The following is a 20,414-nucleotide window of genomic DNA, read 5'->3' on the forward strand; positions in this document are numbered from 1 at the left end:
CCTGTCAACATCCACGCTCAGCACAGTACATTTTCAAAGAATGCATTTATTCAATGGATGGCTTGATGTGGAATGCTGGCTCAGTGTTGCGCCTTGATGCTAATGACTCCCATTTTCATTTCCGCTGTTTGGCAGATTAAAACGTCGATTTATGCGGGTGGCGGCAAATGAACGATTGACTAAAAGCCTCCCCGCCCACGTCCAAGCGGCGAGCGAGTGGCGTCCTCTAGTGGTATTGCTGCAGCAGCTTGAGGATGGCAGGAAGCATGAGCTGCGCGAGCGAGTGACGCCCTCTAGTGGTACTGCTGCAGCAGCTTGAGGATGGCAGGAAACATGAGCTGCGGGGCGTCCAGGCCCCAAATGAAGTCCAGATGGTCCCAGTGGGGAATGTGCTGCTGAAACACCAAGTTGGACACCTGCAGGTGAGAAAACGCTGTTAGACACGTGCACATGCACACACTCGCACACACACACGCACGTGGCACCGAGAGTGACCTGCGTGAGGAGCAGCGCAACGTCTTTTGGGTCGGCCAGCGTGTCGCGTCCCCCCGAGAAGATGGCGGTGGGGACCTTCATGTCTTGGACGTGGTAGTGGGGGGGTGTGGACTGCACGGGAAGTTTCACGTTTTGCGCTCGCTTGGTGTTTGCCGCGGGCGCTCGCTCGCTCGCTCACCTGGTTGTAATGTTTCATGTTGCCCGCCACGCCAAAGTCAAACGCAGACAGCTTCCCTCCACCGCCGACGGCCTGAAAAAGCATGACCAGTCTGAAGCGGACTGACGTCATACGCGCTGCCGCGAGTCTCCTTCCCCAAGTGTGGGTCCATGTACGTGCGTGCGCCTGACCTGCGCCCAGTGCAGCATGTTCTGGACGGATGTGCCCGCGGGGCAGTGCGTGGTGTAGACGGCCGTGCGAGACTGAAAGCAAAATCCGGACAAAACCGAGCGGTTGCGCTGAGATCATGTCGGCCATCGGGGCAAAAACAGCCAAAGCAAAACGCCGGTCACGGACCATGTTGAGGTTGAGCTCGTCGAAGCCGCACAGGATGAAAAAGAGATTCCCGCACAATTCGCTGGTCAGACGTTTGCCACACACGTGCTCGGCGAACCACTCAATCATGTGACTCTGAGGCAGGAAGTCCCGCCTTCCAAACAGCTCCTGAGGGAGGGAGGGCGGGCGACGCAAAGGTGGGATTTGCCGTGGCCGGCCTCAACCAATACCGTCCCGCCCGCTCGCCCGGCTCCTACCCAAACCAGGAACTCGGGCAGGAAGGCCAGCTTGCTCATGGGGCTGCTGGGAAAGGCCACAGTGGCCACCGGAGCCAAGGCTACAAACAATTTGATCTTGGCCGCTAGGTGCGGGAGCGTGGAGAAGGCCATGAAGGCTGCCCAATTGCACACACGCACACACACAGGTGAGTGTTTCATCGGGGCGCCGCGATGGATCCAAACGAAACGAGCGGGTCGTACCGATGGTGGTCCCCTGAGAGTGCCCCACGTAAGCCATCTGTCGTTGTCCCGTCACCTTCAGGATGTAGTCCACGACCGCAGGAAGATCCAAAAGGGCCATTTCGTCATGACTGCCAGAGCCGCACAAGATGACACGCTGGGTTGGTTGGCGCCAAGGGAGGGCGGTCGGGTGAGAGGGCTACCTGAACATCCAGAAGTCGTCGCAGTCAGGTGTGAGCGTGCGGTGTTTCCGAGACCAGGTGTTCCCTCGGCTGTTCCCCAGCCAAACGTCGTAGCCGGCGTCGGCCAGCGCGTAGCCCAGGCCGGACGCCGGCGGGTTGGTGATCCAGTTGCTGCCGGCCGCCAGGAGGCCGTGCTGGAGGAAAACCGCGCCTCGGCCACCTGCGCCCAGGCCGGCCGGCTGTTTGTCACCGTTCTCGGCCCCAAAAAAGTGTGCTTAGCACTGACTTAGCTTGAGCTGGCGTCCCGCAGGGATCCTGTTGAGAGTCAAGATGTAGCCGTCGTCCGTCGACACCTCATGCTCCTCTGCCGGGTAGCCCCACCGGCGGATGATTTCTGTCTACACGCCAGCGCACACGCACACTGAGCTTTGCCATGGCAAACTGCGTGCGTGTGCGCACGATATACTCACAATGTTCATGTGTACTTCAGGGTCCAACGGCGACTGAGCGCCAAAGATGCGCCGCCCCGCCGAAGGCGACTGGTCGGCCAGGGCCACCCCGCACAGCAGCGTTGCGAAAAGCGCACACTGCATGCTGTTTGTCTGCACACATGAGCCTCTTTGAGTACTATGTCCAATCTGGAAAAAAATCTCTCCCAATACGCCTTGTGACCTTTGATCCCATTGTCGCTTCTCACCGTCGGGCGCTACTTCAACAAACGCAACGTAGCGGTGAAACCTCCAAATGTCCGCTGTTGAAAATGTGTACTTAGAACTGTTATCCTCAGGTCGGCTTGAACAAGAAAGCAAGAATGGAAAACCAATTGCCAAACTGGGAAAGCTTCATCAACGAGCACCCTCGCTTCCCAAATGCATGCTTAGTGAGTGAGCCAAGCCAAGAAAAGGCGACGTAACACAGTTGTAGCTGTGTCCCCGTCCACATTTTGGGGCATCAAATTCAAGGAGACGAAACGTTTGCATACCCACAAACAACGTTCATTGGTTGATTTACACATTTAATATCTTTGTGGTGTATTAAATGGAAAGGCTTGAAAAGAAGGATATGCTAACCATTATATTCTGCTTTGTTGACAATTTACTCAGGTTGATTGGAAATGGGCTTCCAAAGCATAAAAGCTCAAAATGAAAAGAAAGAGAGGAAACTGCAGCTTAGACTTGTGCTTGTTTCCACACGATCCCCGCTGAGTTTGGGCAGAACTTGGACTGGTAGTCGCCAGTCGAGTGTCAGGAGCAAGACGAGAGGCTGAACGTGACGTCACGGCAGCGAACACGACGTGAACATGGACAAACTCGCCACGAAGCAAACGAGGAGGTGAGCAAACGGGCAAAATCGGCCGAGGAACATTCCGTGTGACGCGTCTTGAAAGTCTTGAGTTTTGGGGGGTGATTGCGGAGACGGGTTAACTCACCGAAAACTGAGCGTCGCCGAACCCTGATCATGTGACTCCGGACGTGACGTCCCAAAAGCTCCCCTGCTCACTGCTTTAGGTGTCGGTTAGAAAAACGAGCCAGTCGATGAAAAGATCGGAGCGGATTATAAATGCTGGTATTCCTTTCATGGTCTTATGACAAAATACTGATACTTTCGTTCTAGGAAGAAAATGTGTGACGGCGCGCCCCCTGCTGCTCAGTGTTTGACATGTCACCTTGACGGCGGAGTGAGTTCAAAAGGCGAACAAGTCGATGAACGCCACCTTAACAGCATCACTCGTGAAAAGAGCACATGTTTAGCTCAAAAGGAGCGTTCGCTATTATTTGTTTGGACCCGTTAAAAGATATAGTTAGTACGTATTCCAATTGTTTTAGCCTTCATTTTAAAGCGCCTACGTAGTTTGTCCAAGTGTAATTGCCGTACAACTTCTGCGCGTGCGCTGCACATCGATAGCATTGGAGCTGCTATGCTAGCGACTGGAGGCCGAGCCAGAGTTTTTAACTTGGCGCCGACGTTGCCGAGGTTTTGAAATCCTTTTAAGCAGCAAAACGAACACGGTGCCTCCGTGTTTGATGACGCTGTTCCAACACAAGTCGACGTAAAACACACTGTCCCAAATGCGCACGCTTGTAACCTGCCGTATCAAAGTTCGTACACTTTAGCTAGGTGGACGCTTCACCGAGGGTTGTAGAATGTAATGTGGATATTTGAACGGGGCCATCAATGGACGCCACGGACAACAACGGCTCACGTGTAATTGACGTCACGCCAAGGAGACCGAAGCCGGCGAGCTGAAGAAGCTGGAAGCGGATTTATGGATTAGACGAGCATCAGCCTCGGCAACATTAGAAGAGCAGCATCGACGGTGCGTCTCTTCAACACCTTTTCATATTGTTTCGTTTTTCCAATAACTCGACGAGGTTGTGTGCGAAAGCCCGGGGAAACGGCGTCCTTTTGGAGACGCTGCTGTCGGGTTTCCTTGACGACGGGATCATACGGTGTGTATCGTGTTTCTTCGATTCGATGACTGACATGCTGAGGAGGAGGAGCCCCTTGAGGGTGTTCTGTCCGCCCTCGGTGTTTGATCGCCTTCCTGTGTGCATGCGAGCTGACCGACATGCGTGTGCCGTTATGCAGAAAACGAGGTCTTGTTGTCAAGCCAGCCATGAGTGAGTGGAGCGGCGAAGATGGGAAGTGGCTGGACGCCCACTTTGACCCGGTGGCGGGACTGCGCACCTTCACCTCCTGCGCGGCGCTGGCCGACTTGAGCGGGGATGGGGACGGTCGCCTGGTGGCGGCCGACCTTGGCGGTGGAGGTGGCGTGGCGTCCATGAAGCTGAAGGTGTACGGAGGCACAGCGCTGAGCAGCGAGAGCGTCCTGCTGGACCTTCCATGCGGCCTCGCGGCCTTCTTCATGGACCTGCACGAGCCTCGCGTTCCCGCCGTGGCCGTGGCGTCTGGACCCTGCGTGTACGTCTACAAGAACCTCAGACCCTACTTCAAGTTCACGCTGCCCGGACTTGACGTCAACACACTGGAACAGGTGGGTGACAATCTAGTCCTTTTTTTGAACTGTTTATTTGACCATTTTTGACAGCCGCTGACTTGTGATTGGTCAGGACGTATGGCAGCAGGCCAGGGAGGGGCACATTGACCCCCCCGCCGTTAAGGAGACGTTGGAGAGCCTCCGAAAGAAGGCCGACGTGCCGCTGTCAGTGCGCTCGCTCCGCTTCCTGTCTCTGGATAATGAGCACCTGGAGGGCTTTGTCCAGCTGCACAAAGAGCAGCCCATCAAACGTCAGGTAGCATGCATGTCCTAACCTGGCATGCTGCATGCATGCAGGCAGCTAACTGGCCAGGTTTTTGGTCCTCAGACAGTTATCACGTGCATGGGCACGCTGAAGAAAAGCACGGCGGACGAAGACGGCGTCAGCTGCTTGCTGATTGGCACAGAGAGCGCCCATCTTTACGTGCTGGACCCCGAGGCCTTCGTCATCCTCGCCAAGGTCGCCGTCCCTTTTGGCCCTGTCCGCTTTCTCTGTCCTTCCATCCGTTGGTTTGCGGGTTGTCTGACCTTTTGCCCATCCTCCGTTCTGTCCTTTCTTTTGTCTACTTCTCGAGCCTGCTGTGCCGACTTGATTTTGTCTCCTCTTGCCCGTCCGTCCTTCCTTCTGTCCCTCCTCCTGTGCATGCATCATCTCTGCTTTGTATAAGCGCGGGTGTCGACACTGAACATCTCGCACTTGGCGCAGCTGGCGCTGCCGGCCCCTCCCACCATGATGGACGCGACGGGTCAGTACGACGTGGAGTTCCGGATCACGGCGGCGTGTCGAAACGGGAACGTCTACATCCTGCGCAGGTCAGCTTGCCATTGGGACCGGCCCGCCGCTGCTTCAGGTCGTCCTGAGCTCTTTGCGTCTGCTTCCAGGGACTCGGACAAAGCCAAGTACTGCGTGGAGCTGTCGTCGCATCCCGTGGGCCTGGTGAGGGTCGGCAAGAACATAGTGGTGGGAACCACGGACCAGAACCTGCAGGGATTAACGCAGAAGGTAAAGTTGAAGGACTCTGGAATTGACACCTCTGGGGAGTTCAAAGATTGGATTAAGCGCTCTGAGATATACTGACTGAAGTTTGTTGGTCTGAACCAAAGTAACCAATGCATCGTTTAGGGCAAGAAGTTGTGGAAGGTGCTCCTTCCGGCCCCCATCTGCACCATGGCCGGCATGGACCTTCCCGCTCGAGGCTTCCAGGGGGTCCTGGTGGGTCTTGCCAACTGCGAGGTGCACTTATACAGGGACAAGAACCTGGTGAGCACCATCAAGACTCCGGACACAGTGAGCGCTATTTGCTTCGGGCGCTACGGGCGAGAAGACGGGACCCTGGTCGTGACCATGAAGGGCGGCGGGCTGATGGTGAAAATCCTCAAGAGGACGGCGGAGTTCCGGGACCGGGACAGTGCTCCCGGACCTCCGGCCGCGCAGAGTGTCCGTCTCGACGTGCCCAAGAAGACCAAACTCTACGTGGACCAGACACTAAGAGAGCGCGAGAGCAGCACAGCCATGCACCGGGCCTTCCAGATGGACCTGGTCCGCCTGCGACTGGCGGCGGCCAAGGCCTACGCCAAGGCCTTGGAGTCCAGTCTGACTCCGGTGTCATCCAGGCCAGGGCGCTCGCTCAAAATGAATGCCGTAGTCCAAGGTCTGGGCCCGTCCTTCAAGCTCACGCTCAATGTTCAGAACACGGCGGCGTGCCGGCCCGTGCTCAACCTGGCCATCAGCTTCCTGTACGATCAAAGCCTGTACAGGATGAGGAACCCCTTCTTGAAGATCCCGCTGCTGGTGCCGGGACTGTTCTACCCGGTCCAGACCCTGGTGGAGTGTACCAGTGACAAAGGCATCTCTGACATTATCAAAGTTGTTGTCCTGCATGAGGAGCAGAGCACCCCACTGCTCACAGCGCACATTAACATGCCCGTCAGCGAGGGGATCAACTGAAACGCTTAGCTTAGCTCATCTTAGCCTAAGCCTGACTCTTTTTAGCTTCATTTAGCTTGGCTCAGTTTCCAGCCCGGACGATGGCGGAAAGCGTACGGGGGGCCCAGGGAGCCAGCCGCAGGCGCTCCCGTGAAAAGGGTAGCGTGACTAGCGTCCAAAATTTGCAATGTTGATCTTCCTGTCCTGAAAAAAAAAAAAAAAAAACCCTAAGGTGTAACTATCGATATGAAATAGTCTATAGCAATTCTATAGCATTCATCATTTTTACCGACGTATTTTGTCTTAGTGTCGTGTCCGTGTTTATGCGGATGCGGTGCAGATCGTGCGGTGGTTGCAAAATGACTACAAGCCTGAGGTCAACCTTTTACTTTATTGCAAATGTAAGCTCAAGTGAAACAGTACAACTGTCATAACAACCGGTGTAAAAAACAAAAAACAGTATCGCCACGCGTGATGACGTAAGTTCACCACAGTGGGCGCACGCATGGTCCAAATTCAGCGGTTTCCCTCCGCTTGCTCACTGCGCTTTAGTTTATCTATTGAGACGTGGTGCTGTAGTGTGGTTGGCGAGACGTGGCCCGCGTTGTTCACTGCGCCTTCAATCGCTTAATAGTGCACTTCCATTTTGATGAGTACTGCAGAGCGCGAGTGTTCGGAAGTGGCCGCTACCGTGTAGGTAATGAGACGTGGCCAACGTGGCCGCCGTAGTGCGAGTGTCGAGTCGTGGGCACTTTAGTTTGTCTATTGAGACGTGGCCCGCGTTGTCCGACAGCTGTGGGGTTGAAAGATCAACTACCCGGAAAATCAGCACAGCCAACCAAGGTGCCACTATGCGGCAAACCGAACGAGTCCCATAAGGCACAAAAAGGAAAATGCTGTCATTCGTCTTCAAGTCCGTCGTCATTGTTATCTTGACAAGCCGCCGCGGCGGCTGTTCGGCGGCGGACGTGCCGGACTTTGCGGCCCACTTTGGCTCCAAGACACGCTACGAGGACGCCGCCCTGTATCGGAGGCGGGTGGCCGACACCTGGGCCGACATTCGCACGGACCCGGGACCATTCCTGAGGACCCCGAGCGGAGAGCGCTGCTCCCCGGCGCACCTGACAGCCGTCGTCCGCCACGGCAGCCGCTACCCGACCGCTAAGAGCATCCGCGCCATCCGCCAGCTCAGCGAACTGCTGCGACGATCTGAAGGCGAAGCCCAAGAAGGTGAACACGGCGAAGGCAGCGCCGCCCGGAGGCGGGACGTCTTGCGCCGCTGGGACATGTGGTACACCGACGACATGGATGGTGAGCACTGTCGAGAACGGAGGGTTGTCCTACAGCACCATACGCATTCATTAGACATTAGGTATATCCGGTGTTGTCTGCGATAGTTTACGAGAAAAACAAAGACCAATCAGTGTGTAAAATGGTTGCTTGTGCACACTCCTTTTGAAATCGCTGCCTGTTTTTGAATCAATGGATGGCCACTACGGAGCCATTTTGGATCTGATTGTGAACCTCTTGCAGGTCAGCTGGTGGCCAAAGGCCGGGAGGACCTGCGGCAGCTGGCGATGCGTCTGTCCACGTTGTTTCCGTCTTTGTTGGGGCAGGAGTCGTTGCGTGGGGGGCGCGTCAGCGTGTTGACCAGCTCCAAGCACCGATGCGTGAGCAGCGCCGAGGCATTCCAGGAAGGACTTCACCTCAGAGCCAACATGACACGTAAGTCTCGCTGTCTGCTGTGGAGACACATTTACATTTGTGATGCCCCAGCATCACGGTTTGACTGATTTGAAGCGTGTGGCCCTTATAACCCTGCATTGGGTCACGTTATGTCAAGGTACTGAAGTTGTTGATGTTGTCGTTCTGACCCGGCCGCAGTACGCTTCCATAACTAGCAAATCGCCTAAAAATTCCTTTTGCTGTCTGATCACTGGAATGTTGCCGTCTTGCATTTTTGCATTATGATTCTGCCCCAAAGTCTTGGCATGGCACTCGAACTGAGGTGTGTTCCGTGTCTTTGCCTCGCCTGGTATAGCGGTAAACTATCGCCACCGAGTGGATGACGGGCTGCTGCGCGCCTATGACGGTTGCCGTGGTTACGTGGAGGGCGTGGAGATGAACCGCACGGCGCTGGCCGAGGTCCACAAGTTCACGCGCGGCCCGGAGATGGAGGCGCTGAGGAAGAAAGTGGCCGACAAACTGGGACTTCCTCTCCGCGACTTCACACCAGGTTATCGTGAGCGCCGTGCTGACACGCCTCGCGTCAAAGGATGGTGAGATAGTCAAAATAACTGGATGCGTCTCCTGCAGAACTTCTGGAGGCGGCGTTCTACCTTTGCTCGTACGAGCTGGCCATCAAGTCGCTGCACTCGCCCTGGTGCTTCCTGTTTGAGCCCTGTGACGCCGAGGTACCCCCGAGGACACGAGGACCCCCCATGTGCATCACGGCGCTAACTCGACCCGACCTCATTATCTGCCGTTGACGACGATATTACACACTGATGACGGTTTTCCACGGTGTGGGGTGCGGGTGGGTCTGCTGCAGCGCCACTGTGGGTTCAAACTCACAATTTTACACTTAAGATCATCCCGGTTTGCCAGTACACATTGACAGATGGCCCGGTTTAAAACTCACAAGGCGAAGTTCCCCTGCCTGACTGTGAGTTGTCGTCACTAGCATATTTACTGGACTGTCTGCGTGTTGTTGTTGTGACAAATTCAGGAACCGCCAGATGGCAAACGTTCGCTAAGCAGCCAACTGAAATTAGACACGGTACTTGGCAAAGGCGAGTTGAACATGAAAGAGGTCGTCGTGACGCGCTTTCGCCATTCAGCACTTGGAATGCGAGGCGCGTTGACCAGGGGGCATCCTTGTGCCGGCAGGTTCTGGAGTACAAGTGTGACCTGAAGTTGTTCTGGAAGCGGGCGCACGGCCACACCATCAACCTGCTGGCCAGCTGCCCGCTTTTCCACCACATCTTCAGGACCCTCGACAAGGCCGGACGGCCGCGCAGGTCAGAAGAAGGCCGCTCGGCGGGCCAAAGGAACGTGCTTTTAATGCGAAAGGATTGGTCCGCAGGGCCACCGACACCCCCCCCGGATCCCGCCTCCTTCCTGATCGGGCACGCCGAGACGCTCCTCCCTCTCCTCGGACTGCTGGGCCTCTACAAGGACAAGACTCCGCCCACTGCAGCCAACTACCGCTCGCAGCATGGTAAGACGATGCCGTCCCGCTATACCCGAACCCGTTGTGACGCCCCGGCCATCTCCAGGCCGACGGTTCCGTTCCAGCCTGATGGTGCCGTACGCAGCCAACGTGGTCTTGGCTCTGCTGGATTGCGCGCGAGGCCCCCGCCTGCAGCTGCTGGTGAACGAGACCCCTGTCCGATTCCCGGCCCTGCCAGACGAGGATGCGCCGCTGTATCGCGACGTGCGGGCGGCGTACCGCCACTTGCTGGACGGATGTGACTATCAAAAGGCCTGCAGCGGCGGAGCTGCCGGCGGGCGCGAACCCAACACCGAGCTCTGAAAGGTCCGCCGCGACCACGTGGAGAAAGGCGCTTGAGCGGTGGCGCTGACAGACCGGCTGACAGGTTTTGTGCCCATGTTTCTTTTGTGATTGATTGATAGAACTTTATTTATCCCACAGTGGGGACATTTTCTTGTCACAGCAGTAGTCCCTGTATGTCACTCCTGTCACGGTTTTAATGCTCCCCATGCGTCCCAAACAAAGGGGAAAAAAAGCCAAATAACTGAGCTGCAATGACAGTGAATTTCCACGTGGGAGAGGCATTTGTGAGTACTATGTATGATGACGTTACTTTTGAGTATGCACTGTCTAAATACTCGCCCTTCCGCCCCTCCGGCTAAGCCCGCATACATGGCCCCTCGGCTAAAGTCGATTAGCCATAGCTCATGACGGATTTGACCAAACTAGCGGGATATTATCGACATTCGGTAAAATTCCTTTTGCTGTGCCCAACAACAGCCTATTCAAGCTTAAATATACTGTGACATTCTTTATTTTACGATTTAATTGAACGTACAAATTGCACCTCCGTATTTTGTCCAAGTGGAGTTGCTGTACAATAGCGACCTTAAGCGCATGCGCCGTACATCGCGCAGAGGCCGCAAATACTGCAAAACAGGAGACACATCTGCCATCGACTAGAAGCCAGAACTCGAGTTTTTACTTACTACTACTTTATTGTACAACTAATCACAAGTAATTTTTAAATACAACTAATTTTAAGTGGTAAAATTACCAAAACAAAGACCGGTTGTCCCTGTCTTATATGACGCAGTTTCAACCTGGCGGCAAGTCAATGACTCAAGCAAGTACGCTTCTATATGACGCAGTTTCAACCTGGCGACAAGTCAATGACGCAAGCAAGTACGCTTCACGTTCTGCAGCAAGCAAGTACGCTTCACGTTCTGCAGTTCGTACGCTTGCACCCTCGTGCCCTTCCCGTTGGTAGCCCACTGAGGGGCGGGCGTAGGGACTGGTACAAGTGTTTGGACAGAGCCTCGGAAGATGAGGAACAGGAAGTAGGGGAGGAGGAAGATGACAGCCTCTGAAGATGACAGCAGCCGCCGAAGAGTATCTCCTCCCAAACACACAAGCTAACTGCGACATGAACGCACGTACTCCCTCATTTGTAAGGCGGCTCAGAAGTCCAGTCGCGACAGTACAGACAAACGAATGAACACAGTAGCTTGGCACATATTGCTTCCGAGCGAGCGAGCGCCTTGACGAAAGGAACCAACGCGCAGGCAGGCACGCACTCACGATGCGATGCCCCAGGTCTCTTCTTGGAAAGCACGGTGAGTGCTGGCTGACTGACATTATGCTGCATGCGGTCGAAACCCGGAATTATCCCGCTTGGAATTTCCCAATTCCGACCTCAAGGCAAATGGCAACAACAGAGATGGCTGCTTCCGATAGAATTGTTCGTTCTTGTCGTTTATCACAACACCTTTGGACCTTCAGCAATCCTTGATTATTTCCCTTCATTTCATAACGACAGAAATATGGTGTCTTAAACATCTCATTAATTTCACCAAATAACTTCACGCAGGTGGATAACGGCCGTCTCGGTCACGCTATGTTGCGTTACGCTGTTTTGAAGAACCAAATGAGTTTATTTAATGAATAAGTCAAGCTAGATCTATGTTTATGATGTTGTAAGTTACGGCACCGATTGAAGTTGAGTCCGAAGCCAGTGGAAAACAGCGCTGTGTGTTTGTGCTCTCCAGGTACAAATGTTGTGATCTCTGACTGACGACCGGGCGAGACTCGAGTAAGAGATGTCCAAACGAGCTCCGGCAGGGCGGGCCAGGGCGGAGCGAACGGACGCCGTGGGCACCCTTCAAGCCGCCAATGACGAGCTGAGAGCCAAACTGATGGACGTCCAGTTAGAACTTCAGCAGGAGAAGAACAAGGTGAAGACCTCAACGGACAGACACTGCGTGCGTGCGTGCGTGCGTGCGTGCCTGCCAAGTTTTCCCGATGTAGATTTGACGTGCGTGTGCCATGTCAGGTCAGCCGTCTGGAGAGAGAGAGAAGTCAGGAACTGCGGGCGGAGCACCACCGCGCCACCGCCGCCATGACGGAACTCAAAAGCAAACTCCATGAGGAGAAGCAGAAAGAGTTAGCCGTTACCAGGGAGACATTACTGCGGCAGCATGAAATGGAGCTGATGAGAGTGATCAAAATCAAAGATGGAGAGATCCAGCGACTGAATGCCTTGGTCCTCAGCCTGAGGGACGGCTCCATGGACAAGGTGATCCGCACAATCCGTGTGTGACTTTCCGCACGCCACGTCGGGCTCCGATCCGGACGCTACTGTATTGTGTAGCTTGTCCCCAGTAAGCGTCGCGGCGCTCCGTTGCGGTCTCATCGGCCCGGTGTGGCGCAACGTCTGCTCAGGTGAGGAGCGGGGGCGCTTTGCTGGCGGAGGTGGAGGAGACGCGGCGGAGTTGGGAGACCGAGCGGTGTCGCCTCCACCAGGAGCTTCAGGAGCAACGCGGAGCAAAGAGGAGCGCGGAAGAAGCCCTGGCAGCGGCCCAGCAGGCCTGCCAGTCCCGAGCGGCCGAGCTCCGATCGGCTCATCACCAGCATGGGGAGGAGCTGAGCCGAACCAAGAGAGACTGCGAGAGGGAGATCCGCCGACTGGTAGGACTGATCAGATGCGCGGTGCGTGGCTATGTTCCCAATTTCGTTGTATACCTGCTGTGCAATGACAACTAAGGCACTCTATTCTATTCTATTTCACAAGAAGAAAATGGCCGGTTGCTCGCTTTGCTTTTGTCACAACAAAGGCGTTCTAGTCTATTCAAGAAAAAAATGGCCGGTTGCTCTCTTTGCTTTTGTCACAATTCTGGCAAATGAGTTTGCCCGCCCGCCTGAGCGCTCCCCGTTTGTACATCCAGATGGATGAGATCAAGCTGAAGGACAGAGCGGTTAGTGTTTTGGATAAAGCCCTGGGGCTACAGGCCGGCCACGCCCACCGCCTTCAGCTGCAGACTCAGGCTGCCGAGCAGCAGATCGCCGCCCTGAGGGATTCCCAAAGGGCGGGCCTAAACTACCCTGGAAGTGGGGTCAACGCCGCTACTAGCAATCCTCTTCATAGCGTAAGCCACCTCATCACACACTTGCAGTACGCATGACTTAGTTCGTTGCTGGAGGAAGGTAGCACAAATACAGTTTTGAACTTTGAACGAGTGGTTGTGTGTGTTTGGGGGGGGGGTGTTTTTAGTCTCAGGAGGATCGGGACACGCGAAGGTTTCAGCTGAAAATCGCTGAGCTCAGCGCAGTCATCAGGAAACTGGAGGATCGAAATGCCCTGCTTTCTGAAGAGCGCAACGAACTGGTAATGTATTGACGGCACGCTTGAAGGTTTGCGCTACGTTTGATGCACGCCATCCAGCGAGGCACCCATTGCGCTTGCTTATTAGTTGAGCGGTGCGGCGAGTCGGTTGCCTGGTGGAAGATGTCTTTTATTGCGAGCCAAAGCCACGGTTCCGTTCAAACCAATGCAAAAGGAATGGATACGTTCTGGCCCGCGTGTTGTGCGTCTTTCACATCCCGCGCCTCATGCTTGCAGCTGAAGCGACTGAGAGAAACAGAGAGCCAGTTTCTGCCACTCCTGGACAAAAACAAACGCCTGAGCAGGAAGAATGAAGAACTCTCGCTGGTGCTGTGTCGCCTCGAAAACAAAGTGCGCTTTGTCACCCAGGAGAACGAGGAGATGGCAAGCTTGGTAAGTCGGCGCGGGCAACGGCGGCGTGCCAACAAAGAGTCCACTGCCTTTGTTGTGTTCCACAGAGAAGGCCTAGTTCGCTCAATGACCTGGACCGCGGTTGCGGCCAGCAGGACGGTGAAATGGAGTTTCTACGGCTTCAAGTTGTGGAGCAGCGGCACATCATCGACGACTTGTCCAAGGTCCTCAGGCGGGCGACTCGGTGCACGTACGGCAGCGCCGCGCTCGCTCGCTGTCGCCCGGAAACCTTTTCCGTCCAAAGCTTGGCCGGCGGCCGCCATCCAAACAATTGGCCCCTTAAATTCCGTCCTTTCAAACAGGAGCATTGTGCGCACGCGTTTGAACACGCTTTAGACTTGTTTTGCCGTTTTCAGCAGCTAAAAGCTCCCGTTTTGTCAGCGCCTTTGCCACTCGCTGTGCGCTGAAAACGACGGACTCACCCCGCTGCTCAGCCCGCCAACCATGAGCCGCGAGCGTGACGTCATTGTCCGTAGGCAGCTAGTGGCAAAATGCACCCTGTAGTTGTCACTTTTGGAAAAGACGTGTGTCCCTCGAATCATCGCCGGGTGACGTGTTTTTCAGGCTCTGGAGACAGGAGCTCACGTCAGAAATGTAATTGTGAGTCGCGTTGTTTCTGCGCCGGAGCCGTTCGTTCCCTTTGCATCCAAAGAATCTCAAAGGCGGATTATTTGTGTCGACAGGAAAGAGATTTGGTGCTACGATACCGACGTCGAGAATCTCTGAGGAGGAAACGGAGCGTGAGGTCCTGCAAGGTGAGTCCGTTTGTTTGCGGCTGCTTGGTTTTGCGCAAGATGAAATGGCCTTTTTCTCGCTATCGTTCCTCTCGTCGATTCATCGTCAGGTGTCGCTTCGGTTTGTTCAACGAGATGTTTGCTTCCGCGCCCGCAGGTCATCGAAACATTTTACGGCTACGACGAAGACGTGTCGGTGGACTCGGACGGATCGTCCTTGTCTTTTCACACCGACAGAACCCCCGACACGGAACCCGAAGAGGTAGCCCGCCATTTCTGCGAGCGTATTGCCGCCAAGCGTTCCTCTTCAGCCCGGAGTTGGACTCGTCTTTGCGTCGCGGGTGCTTTGTCGCCGGTCTGACTGATTCTGGTACTAGCGCTGTGTTGCAGGGGTGTGTGCGTGAGGAGGCGGAGCTTCGCTACCGCCAGCTGACGCAAGAATATCAAGCGCTGCAACGAGCCTACGCTCTGCTAGCCCAGACCAGCGGAGGGGACTACGACGCCGAGAAGGAGATCAAGGTGGCGCCCCTTCCCGCAACCCCCGGCCGGGTCCCAGCCTCCCCGTTCTCACCCGAGGCTCCTCCTCCTCCTTCTCCTTTCAGACCAGAGAACAGCTGATGGTTGAAATGGGTCACTATCAAAGCAGAGTGGCAGATCTGGAGTCAGCGCTGAAACAACAAGGACAGGTAAGCTCATCAATGCGCACACCTTTTTCTCAGACAAAATCATTCGTCAGGCATTAAAAAAGTTAAAGTCCCAATGATCGTCACACACACATCTGGGTGTGGTGAAATGTGTCCTCTGCATTTAACCCATCCCCGTGTGATTTTGATCCATCCCCTGGGGGAGAGGGGAGCAGTGAGCAGCAGCGGTGCCGCCGGGCTCGGGAATCATTTGGCGATCTAACCCCCCAATTCCAACCCTTAATGCTGAGTGCCAAGCAGGGAGGCAATGGGTCCCATTTTTATAGTCTTTGGTATGACCCGGCCGGAGTTTGAACCCACAACCTTCCAGTCTCAGGGCGGACGCTCTACCACTAGGCCACTGAGCTGGACCAACCCCCCCGAACGTGGCTGGGAAAATGCGGAGAAAAGCAAAGGACATTTTCCAGTCAACCAAAGAATTAGTGGATGAAAATGACACAACTTTCCAAAGCTGTCCACGCGTTTGTCTCTTCTAGAATGTCAAGTGGGTGGAGGAGAAACAGCTGCTGCGTCAGAGCAATCAGCAGTTGGCCGAAAAGGTGACGGAAAGAAAGGCGCTGGGCGGAGTCGCTTGGCGTCACGCCCGTCGGGAAGCCCCGCAGATGAGGTCTGACTGTCTTTTCAGGTCAGGCGGATGGAGGCGGAAGAAGCGCGTCTGAAAGAGCACATCCAGGATATCCGAGACCAAAACGAACTGCTTGAGTTCCGCATCCTGGAGCTGGAGGTGGGAAGACTCACACAAGCGTGTTGAGGCCAGAGATGTGACAGACAGACAGACGGACGGACGGATGGATGCATGCCTCTGCCTTTCAGGAGAGGGAGTGGCGCTCCCCCGTTTTGAAGTTCCAGCAAGTCCGTTTCCCAGACGGCCTCAGCCCTTTGCAGATCTACTGCGAGGCCGAGGGCGTGAGCGTACGTAAGGCGTCCCTCGCAACCCTAACCCTAACCCGAGGTCCCAGAGCGCCTTACATTGCTCCTTGCGCCTTTCCCCAGGACATCGTCATCAGTGATCTGATGAAGAAGCTGGACATCCTGGGCGATAACGCCGTAAGTGTATGTCGAACTCCTTATGTTCGCACTCCACGTGACTCGCCGGCTCAAATGTGACTTTTGGAAGGCTTTGCGCTGAAAGAAGCTTGTTGACGCTGTGCCTTTGGGCTCTTGCAGAATCTCACCAACGAGGAGCAGGTGGTCGTGATTCACGCCAGGACCCTTCTCACCCTAGCCGAGAAGGTAACGCACACGTCCACGCACGCTCTCGCATTCTGCTTATGTGACAGCAGCCTTTCCTCAGTGGTTAGAATCCATCGAAGTGACCAAGTCAGCACTTCAACAGAAGATGTTGGACATTGAAAGTGAGAAGGTAGACACGCGACATCATCCAAGGGGAACTCCGGCAATGTACCCCAACAATTCTGACCTTGAGCTGTGCTAGGATATGTTCTGCAAGCAGAAGGGCTACCTGGATGAAGAGTTGGACTTCAGGAAGCGTTCCATGGACCAGGCTCATAAGGTAAGCCGCCCTCAAATCTCCCGCCGGACCACTGATGAACGAGGATTGCGGCCCAGAGGATCCTGGAGCTGGAGGCCATGTTGTACGAGGCGCTACCGCAGCGGGACTGCCCCGCCACGGACGGCGAAAAGGCCAGCCACGCTGGCGTGAATGACATGCTGACGGCGGATCAGAGAGAAGAGCTTAGGAGCGCCGTGGACCAATGGAAGCGAGCCCTGATGTGCGAGTTGAGGGAGCGCGACGCTTGCATCCTCCAAGAGAGAATGGATCTGCTGCACAGCGCGCAACAGGTAAGGGCCCAAAGCCAGCCCGGCACTTACTTGCGCACTTACTTGCTTGCGCACTTACTTGCGCGCTTACTTGCTTTTGAAGGCCACTTTCCATTTGTCCGTCCTAGAGGAACAAAGAGCTGAAAGAATTCATCGAAGCTCAGAAGAGACAAATCAAACAATTGGAGGAGAAGTTTCTGTTTCTCTTTCTCTTCTTCTCCTTGGCCTTCATTCTGTGGCCCTAACACCAGCTGGTGAGTGAGCTCCAGCGGCACCGCACTCGACACCTCCGATACACTCCCAGCCGGTCTCAGACGCTGGCAGACGCTCCGATGCCGACGTATACCCTCCGCCACGGTGACAGAGGCACCGCCTCACACCGGCCGGCGCTCATCCAATCAGAAGGCAGGAAAGGCAAATTCACATGCAGGGCACTCTTGAACCAGAAGATGGCGCCACAAAAAACGGTTGTTGCCCCAAACGCGCACTAAAAAGGGTCAGAATAACAAGCGTCCCACCGGCCAGCCGGGGCCACCCGTCCATCCATTTCTTCAGGGGGGAAAAAAAGCGGAGTCACCGGTGAGTACATTTTGCATTTAGCTCTGCTTTTCTGCTTCTGTCTTCAAGTGTGCGGCATCCTGCGACCAAAAACTCAGCCAACCCCAAAGCGGTTGACCTGAACGTCCCACCACCATGCCTACCAGAGCAGGTGACGTGATGCTTTGGACATCCTCCCGTCTCAGATGCCCAAAAGTACTCTTTGCCACATCTGCGGAAATACGGTGTCTTTTCAAAGGTGCAAATAAAGCCAGCGTGGGCGGAACACGCACATCTTTGGTTTTTCTCGCTTTGTTTGTGCAACAGCTGTTGTGAAAATTTTATACAAATAAAGATGTATTGTAAGATAAGATAAGATAAGAGGAACTTTATTAATCTCACGTGTGAGAAACTGCATGTAACAACAGCTCGATTTACAGGAAGGTACAAGTTGGGGGATAAAGGTGCAAAAAGAGACTTCAGGACCGTAGTCTTCCGGCATAATAAATAGAATACAATATAAAAGAAAAATATGGAAAAATAACAGCAATTGTAGTAAAACTAAAAATATGAGCTATGAATATTTACAAAAAGAAGATAAAATAGTGGTAAAGTGTCGTAAAGTGTATGAAGTGTATGAAGTTTAGCAATGCTAATAACAAAGAGAAATAGTGCACGGGTTATAGAAGTGAAATAGATCTATGCATTGTGTGGCAGAGAATATTGCACATTGGGCTTAAATGGCACATTAGGGGTTAAAAATTGCACGTTACGGGGAAATTATTGCACAGAAGGATGTGTTTACAGGTTGTCATTGTACAGCCTGATTGCGGTGGGGATGAAGGAGCTGCGATAGCGTTCCTTCTTACACTGGGGGAGTCTGAGTCTCTGACTGAAGGAGCTGCTCAAGTTCTCCAAAGTCAGATGCAGTGGGTGAGAGGGGTTGTTCCTGATGGATGCTAGCCTGGCTAGCACCCTCCTCTCGCCCACCTCCTCAACAGTGTCAAGAGGGCAGCCCACCACAGAGCTGGCCCTCTTAACCAGTTTGTTGAGCCTCTTCCTATCCCTCTCTGTGCTGCTCGGAGCCCAACAGACCACAGCGTAGAGGATGGCAGAGGCTACCACTGAGTCATAAAAGGTTTTTAGCAGAGGCCTGCTCACTCCAAAGGAGCTGAGTCTCCTCAGGAGGTGGAGGCGACTCTGTCCTTTCTTGTAGACGGCGTTCATGTGATCAGTCCAGTTCAGTTTATTGTTGAGGTGAACACCCAGGTACCTGAAACTGTCCACGACCTCAATGTCCCGACCCTGGATGTTCACCGGTGAGTGGGGAGGTGCTCCTCTCCTAAAGTCAATCACCAGCTCCTTCGTCTTACTGGTGTTCAAGCACAGGTGATTGTGCTCACACCAGTCCACAAAGGCGCTGATGGCCGACAGGTACTCCAGCTCGCCCCCCTTAGACATACAGCCAACAATAGCTGAGTCATCGGAGAACTTCTGGAGATAGCAGATATCAGTGTTATACGTGAAGTCCGAGGTGTACAATGTGAAAAGGAATGGGGACAGGACTGTGCCCTGAGGTGCTCCAGTGCTGCAGACTACCACCTCTGATCGGCAGCCATGCAGTTGCACGTACTGGGGCCGGTTAGTGAGGTAGTCAATGGTCCAGTCAGTGAGGTGATGGTCCACTCCAGTGTCTAGCATCTTCACTCGTAGCAGGGCCGGCGAGATGGTATTGAAGGCACTGGAGAAGTCAAAGAACATGACCCTCACAGCGCTGCCGGCGGACTCCAGGTGGGTGAGCGTCCGCTGCAGCAGGTAGATGACGGCGTCTTCTACCCCAATGCCGATCTTGTAGGCAAACTGCAGCGGATCCAGAGTGGGGCTCACCACGGAGCGGAGGTGGCTGAGGACCAGGCGTTCCATCACCTTCATGATGTGGGAAGTGAGGGCGATGGGTCTGAAGTGGGCCGGTTCCTTGGCGCGCGGTGTTTAGTAGTATAGTACAGGTTTGGCCAAGCCGCAACTCCCGAACCGCATGCGGCTCTTTGCCTGGTTTCATGCGGCTCTTTTACGTTCATATCAACATTTGTGTTTTTTTTTTTGTGCGTGTTGGCTTCACTTGAGTTCAATTTGGTATTTTCGTCAAAAGCGCATGTGGTGAAATTCCACAAAGTAGGAAGGGCAAACCCATTCCAGTAAACTATTAGTGTGAATTGGGCTCTCAAAATGGCAGGGAAAAAATGCACAGCAAAACGAAAATATGTAGAAGAACACAGGACGTTTTTATCAGAGTGGGAAAGTTTCTATTTTTTTGTTGAACGTGATGGCAAGCCATTCTGCCTGATATGTCAGACCTCAGCGCATTTGAAAGCTTCAAATCTTCAGCGCCATGCACTTCAGCTCACTCCATGCTAACATTGATCAGGCGCCGAACCCGCAACATCATGCTTAAGAGGTAAGAGGTAGACATGCTAACCCAGGGGTGGGCAAACTTTTTGACTCGCGGGCCGAACTGGGTTCTAAATTTGGACCGGAGGGCCGAACCAGGAGCAGATGGACGTAGTGTTTGTGTGAAGTAATATAAGCGACCTGTAAAGGTCATTGCATAAAAGATTTTGGCCTTTAGTAGGTAGTAAAGCATGGATATTCCAAACAAGTTTTTTTAAAACAAATGCATTTATTAACAGCATTAAAAAAAAAAAAAACACTAAAAAACTGCTATCAGTGATTCTCATAAAATACGACACTATTATTATGAATAACAGTCTCCATCACTTCAGTGCGTGCAGGTCAGATTAATGAAAAATGTTTATCTTAT

The 20,414-nt window shown here is 54.0% G+C and overlaps 4 protein-coding genes across 32 annotated transcripts; 3 read left to right on the plus strand and 1 right to left on the minus strand.

Moving 5' to 3' along the window:
- Positions 1 to 30: 30 nt before the first annotated feature.
- lipf (lipase, gastric) lies at positions 31 to 3,112 on the minus strand. Its single transcript, XM_037277287.1, has 11 exons — positions 3,058 to 3,112; positions 2,099 to 2,244; positions 1,915 to 2,026; positions 1,650 to 1,848; positions 1,468 to 1,577; positions 1,246 to 1,382; positions 1,010 to 1,156; positions 844 to 915; positions 674 to 745; positions 496 to 606; positions 31 to 416 (listed from the first exon to the last, which is right to left on the minus strand). Exons 1-11 carry the CDS (start codon positions 3,086 to 3,088, stop codon positions 294 to 296), a joined length of 1,260 nt encoding a protein of 419 aa, XP_037133182.1. The 5' UTR covers positions 3,089 to 3,112; the 3' UTR covers positions 31 to 293.
- bbs1 (Bardet-Biedl syndrome 1) lies at positions 2,278 to 6,839 on the plus strand. Of its 5 annotated transcripts, XM_037277281.1 has the most exons (8): positions 2,278 to 2,629; positions 2,732 to 2,960; positions 4,218 to 4,623; positions 4,700 to 4,882; positions 4,955 to 5,086; positions 5,333 to 5,439; positions 5,509 to 5,629; positions 5,750 to 6,839. In XM_037277281.1, the coding sequence occupies exons 2-8, from the start codon at positions 2,929 to 2,931 to the stop codon at positions 6,572 to 6,574; spliced, it is 1,806 nt and encodes a 601-aa protein (XP_037133176.1). In that variant the 5' UTR covers positions 2,278 to 2,629; positions 2,732 to 2,928; the 3' UTR covers positions 6,575 to 6,839. The 5 variants fall into 5 exon arrangements, with proteins under 5 accessions (XP_037133176.1, XP_037133179.1, XP_037133178.1 ...); XM_037277284.1 differs by lacking the exons at positions 2,278 to 2,629; positions 2,732 to 2,960 and adding an exon at positions 3,242 to 3,306; XM_037277283.1 differs by lacking the exons at positions 2,278 to 2,629; positions 2,732 to 2,960 and adding an exon at positions 3,337 to 3,428.
- Positions 6,840 to 7,143: 304 nt separating this feature from the next.
- LOC119137887 (multiple inositol polyphosphate phosphatase 1-like) lies at positions 7,144 to 10,833 on the plus strand. Of its 2 annotated transcripts, XM_037277485.1 has the most exons (7): positions 7,147 to 7,864; positions 8,087 to 8,278; positions 8,595 to 8,789; positions 8,870 to 8,967; positions 9,443 to 9,573; positions 9,639 to 9,773; positions 9,832 to 10,833. In XM_037277485.1, exons 1-7 carry the CDS (start codon positions 7,447 to 7,449, stop codon positions 10,025 to 10,027), a joined length of 1,365 nt encoding a protein of 454 aa, XP_037133380.1. In that variant the 5' UTR covers positions 7,147 to 7,446; the 3' UTR covers positions 10,028 to 10,833. The 2 variants fall into 2 exon arrangements, with proteins under 2 accessions (XP_037133379.1, XP_037133380.1); XM_037277484.1 differs by having other exon boundaries at positions 7,144 to 7,864; positions 9,443 to 9,773.
- On the plus strand, positions 10,024 to 17,899 carry jakmip3 (Janus kinase and microtubule interacting protein 3). 24 transcript variants are annotated; one of them, XM_037277473.1, is made up of 23 exons: positions 10,975 to 11,383; positions 11,816 to 12,028; positions 12,100 to 12,342; positions 12,489 to 12,755; positions 12,992 to 13,192; positions 13,318 to 13,431; positions 13,666 to 13,821; positions 13,887 to 14,003; positions 14,404 to 14,439; positions 14,523 to 14,594; positions 14,731 to 14,835; positions 14,964 to 15,092; positions 15,176 to 15,259; positions 15,754 to 15,816; positions 15,903 to 16,001; positions 16,091 to 16,189; positions 16,271 to 16,330; positions 16,445 to 16,510; positions 16,572 to 16,640; positions 16,713 to 16,790; positions 16,847 to 17,080; positions 17,188 to 17,313; positions 17,687 to 17,899. In XM_037277473.1, exons 2-22 carry the CDS (start codon positions 11,867 to 11,869, stop codon positions 17,302 to 17,304), a joined length of 2,571 nt encoding a protein of 856 aa, XP_037133368.1. In that variant the 5' UTR covers positions 10,975 to 11,383; positions 11,816 to 11,866; the 3' UTR covers positions 17,305 to 17,313; positions 17,687 to 17,899. The 24 variants fall into 24 exon arrangements, 20 of the variants coding, with proteins under 20 accessions (XP_037133358.1, XP_037133368.1, XP_037133369.1 ...); XM_037277474.1 differs by having other exon boundaries at positions 16,271 to 16,324; XM_037277476.1 differs by having other exon boundaries at positions 11,816 to 12,001; positions 12,489 to 12,734.
- Positions 17,900 to 20,414: the final 2,515 nt, after the last annotated feature.

Source organism: Syngnathus acus, chromosome 19 (genome assembly GCF_901709675.1).
Source record: "Syngnathus acus chromosome 19, fSynAcu1.2, whole genome shotgun sequence".
Classification (NCBI taxonomy): Eukaryota; Metazoa; Chordata; class Actinopteri; order Syngnathiformes; family Syngnathidae; genus Syngnathus; species Syngnathus acus.

Excerpts from the sequence above, each read along its gene's own strand:
- bbs1 (XM_037277281.1), top strand. The coding sequence starts at position 2,929 with ATGGACAAACTCGCCACGAAGCAAACGAGGAG. Across the intron at positions 2,961-4,217 it reads GCCACGAAGCAAACGAGGAG|AAAACGAGGTCTTGTTGTCA; the intron begins GTGAGCAAACGG and ends GCCGTTATGCAG. Across the intron at positions 5,087-5,332 it reads CCTTCGTCATCCTCGCCAAG|CTGGCGCTGCCGGCCCCTCC; the intron begins GTCGCCGTCCCT and ends CACTTGGCGCAG.
- lipf (XM_037277287.1), bottom strand. The coding sequence starts at position 3,088 with ATGATCAGGGTTCGGCGACGCTCAGTTTTCG. Across the intron at positions 1,383-1,467 it reads CTCTCAGGGGACCACCATCG|CCTTCATGGCCTTCTCCACG; the intron begins GTACGACCCGCT and ends GCAATTGGGCAG. Across the intron at positions 417-495 it reads TTGCGCTGCTCCTCACGCAG|GTGTCCAACTTGGTGTTTCA; the intron begins GTCACTCTCGGT and ends TCTCACCTGCAG.
- LOC119137887 (XM_037277484.1), top strand. The coding sequence starts at position 7,447 with ATGCTGTCATTCGTCTTCAAGTCCGTCGTCATTGTTATCTTGACAAGC. Across the intron at positions 7,865-8,086 it reads GTACACCGACGACATGGATG|GTCAGCTGGTGGCCAAAGGC; the intron begins GTGAGCACTGTC and ends AACCTCTTGCAG. Across the intron at positions 8,968-9,442 it reads TTGAGCCCTGTGACGCCGAG|GTTCTGGAGTACAAGTGTGA; the intron begins GTACCCCCGAGG and ends TTGTGCCGGCAG.
- jakmip3 (XM_037277463.1), top strand. The coding sequence starts at position 11,867 with ATGTCCAAACGAGCTCCGGCAGGGCGGGCCAGGGCGGAGCGAACGGAC. Across the intron at positions 14,836-14,963 it reads CCGACACGGAACCCGAAGAG|GGGTGTGTGCGTGAGGAGGC; the intron begins GTAGCCCGCCAT and ends GCTGTGTTGCAG. Across the intron at positions 16,002-16,090 it reads TCCGCATCCTGGAGCTGGAG|GAGAGGGAGTGGCGCTCCCC; the intron begins GTGGGAAGACTC and ends TCTGCCTTTCAG.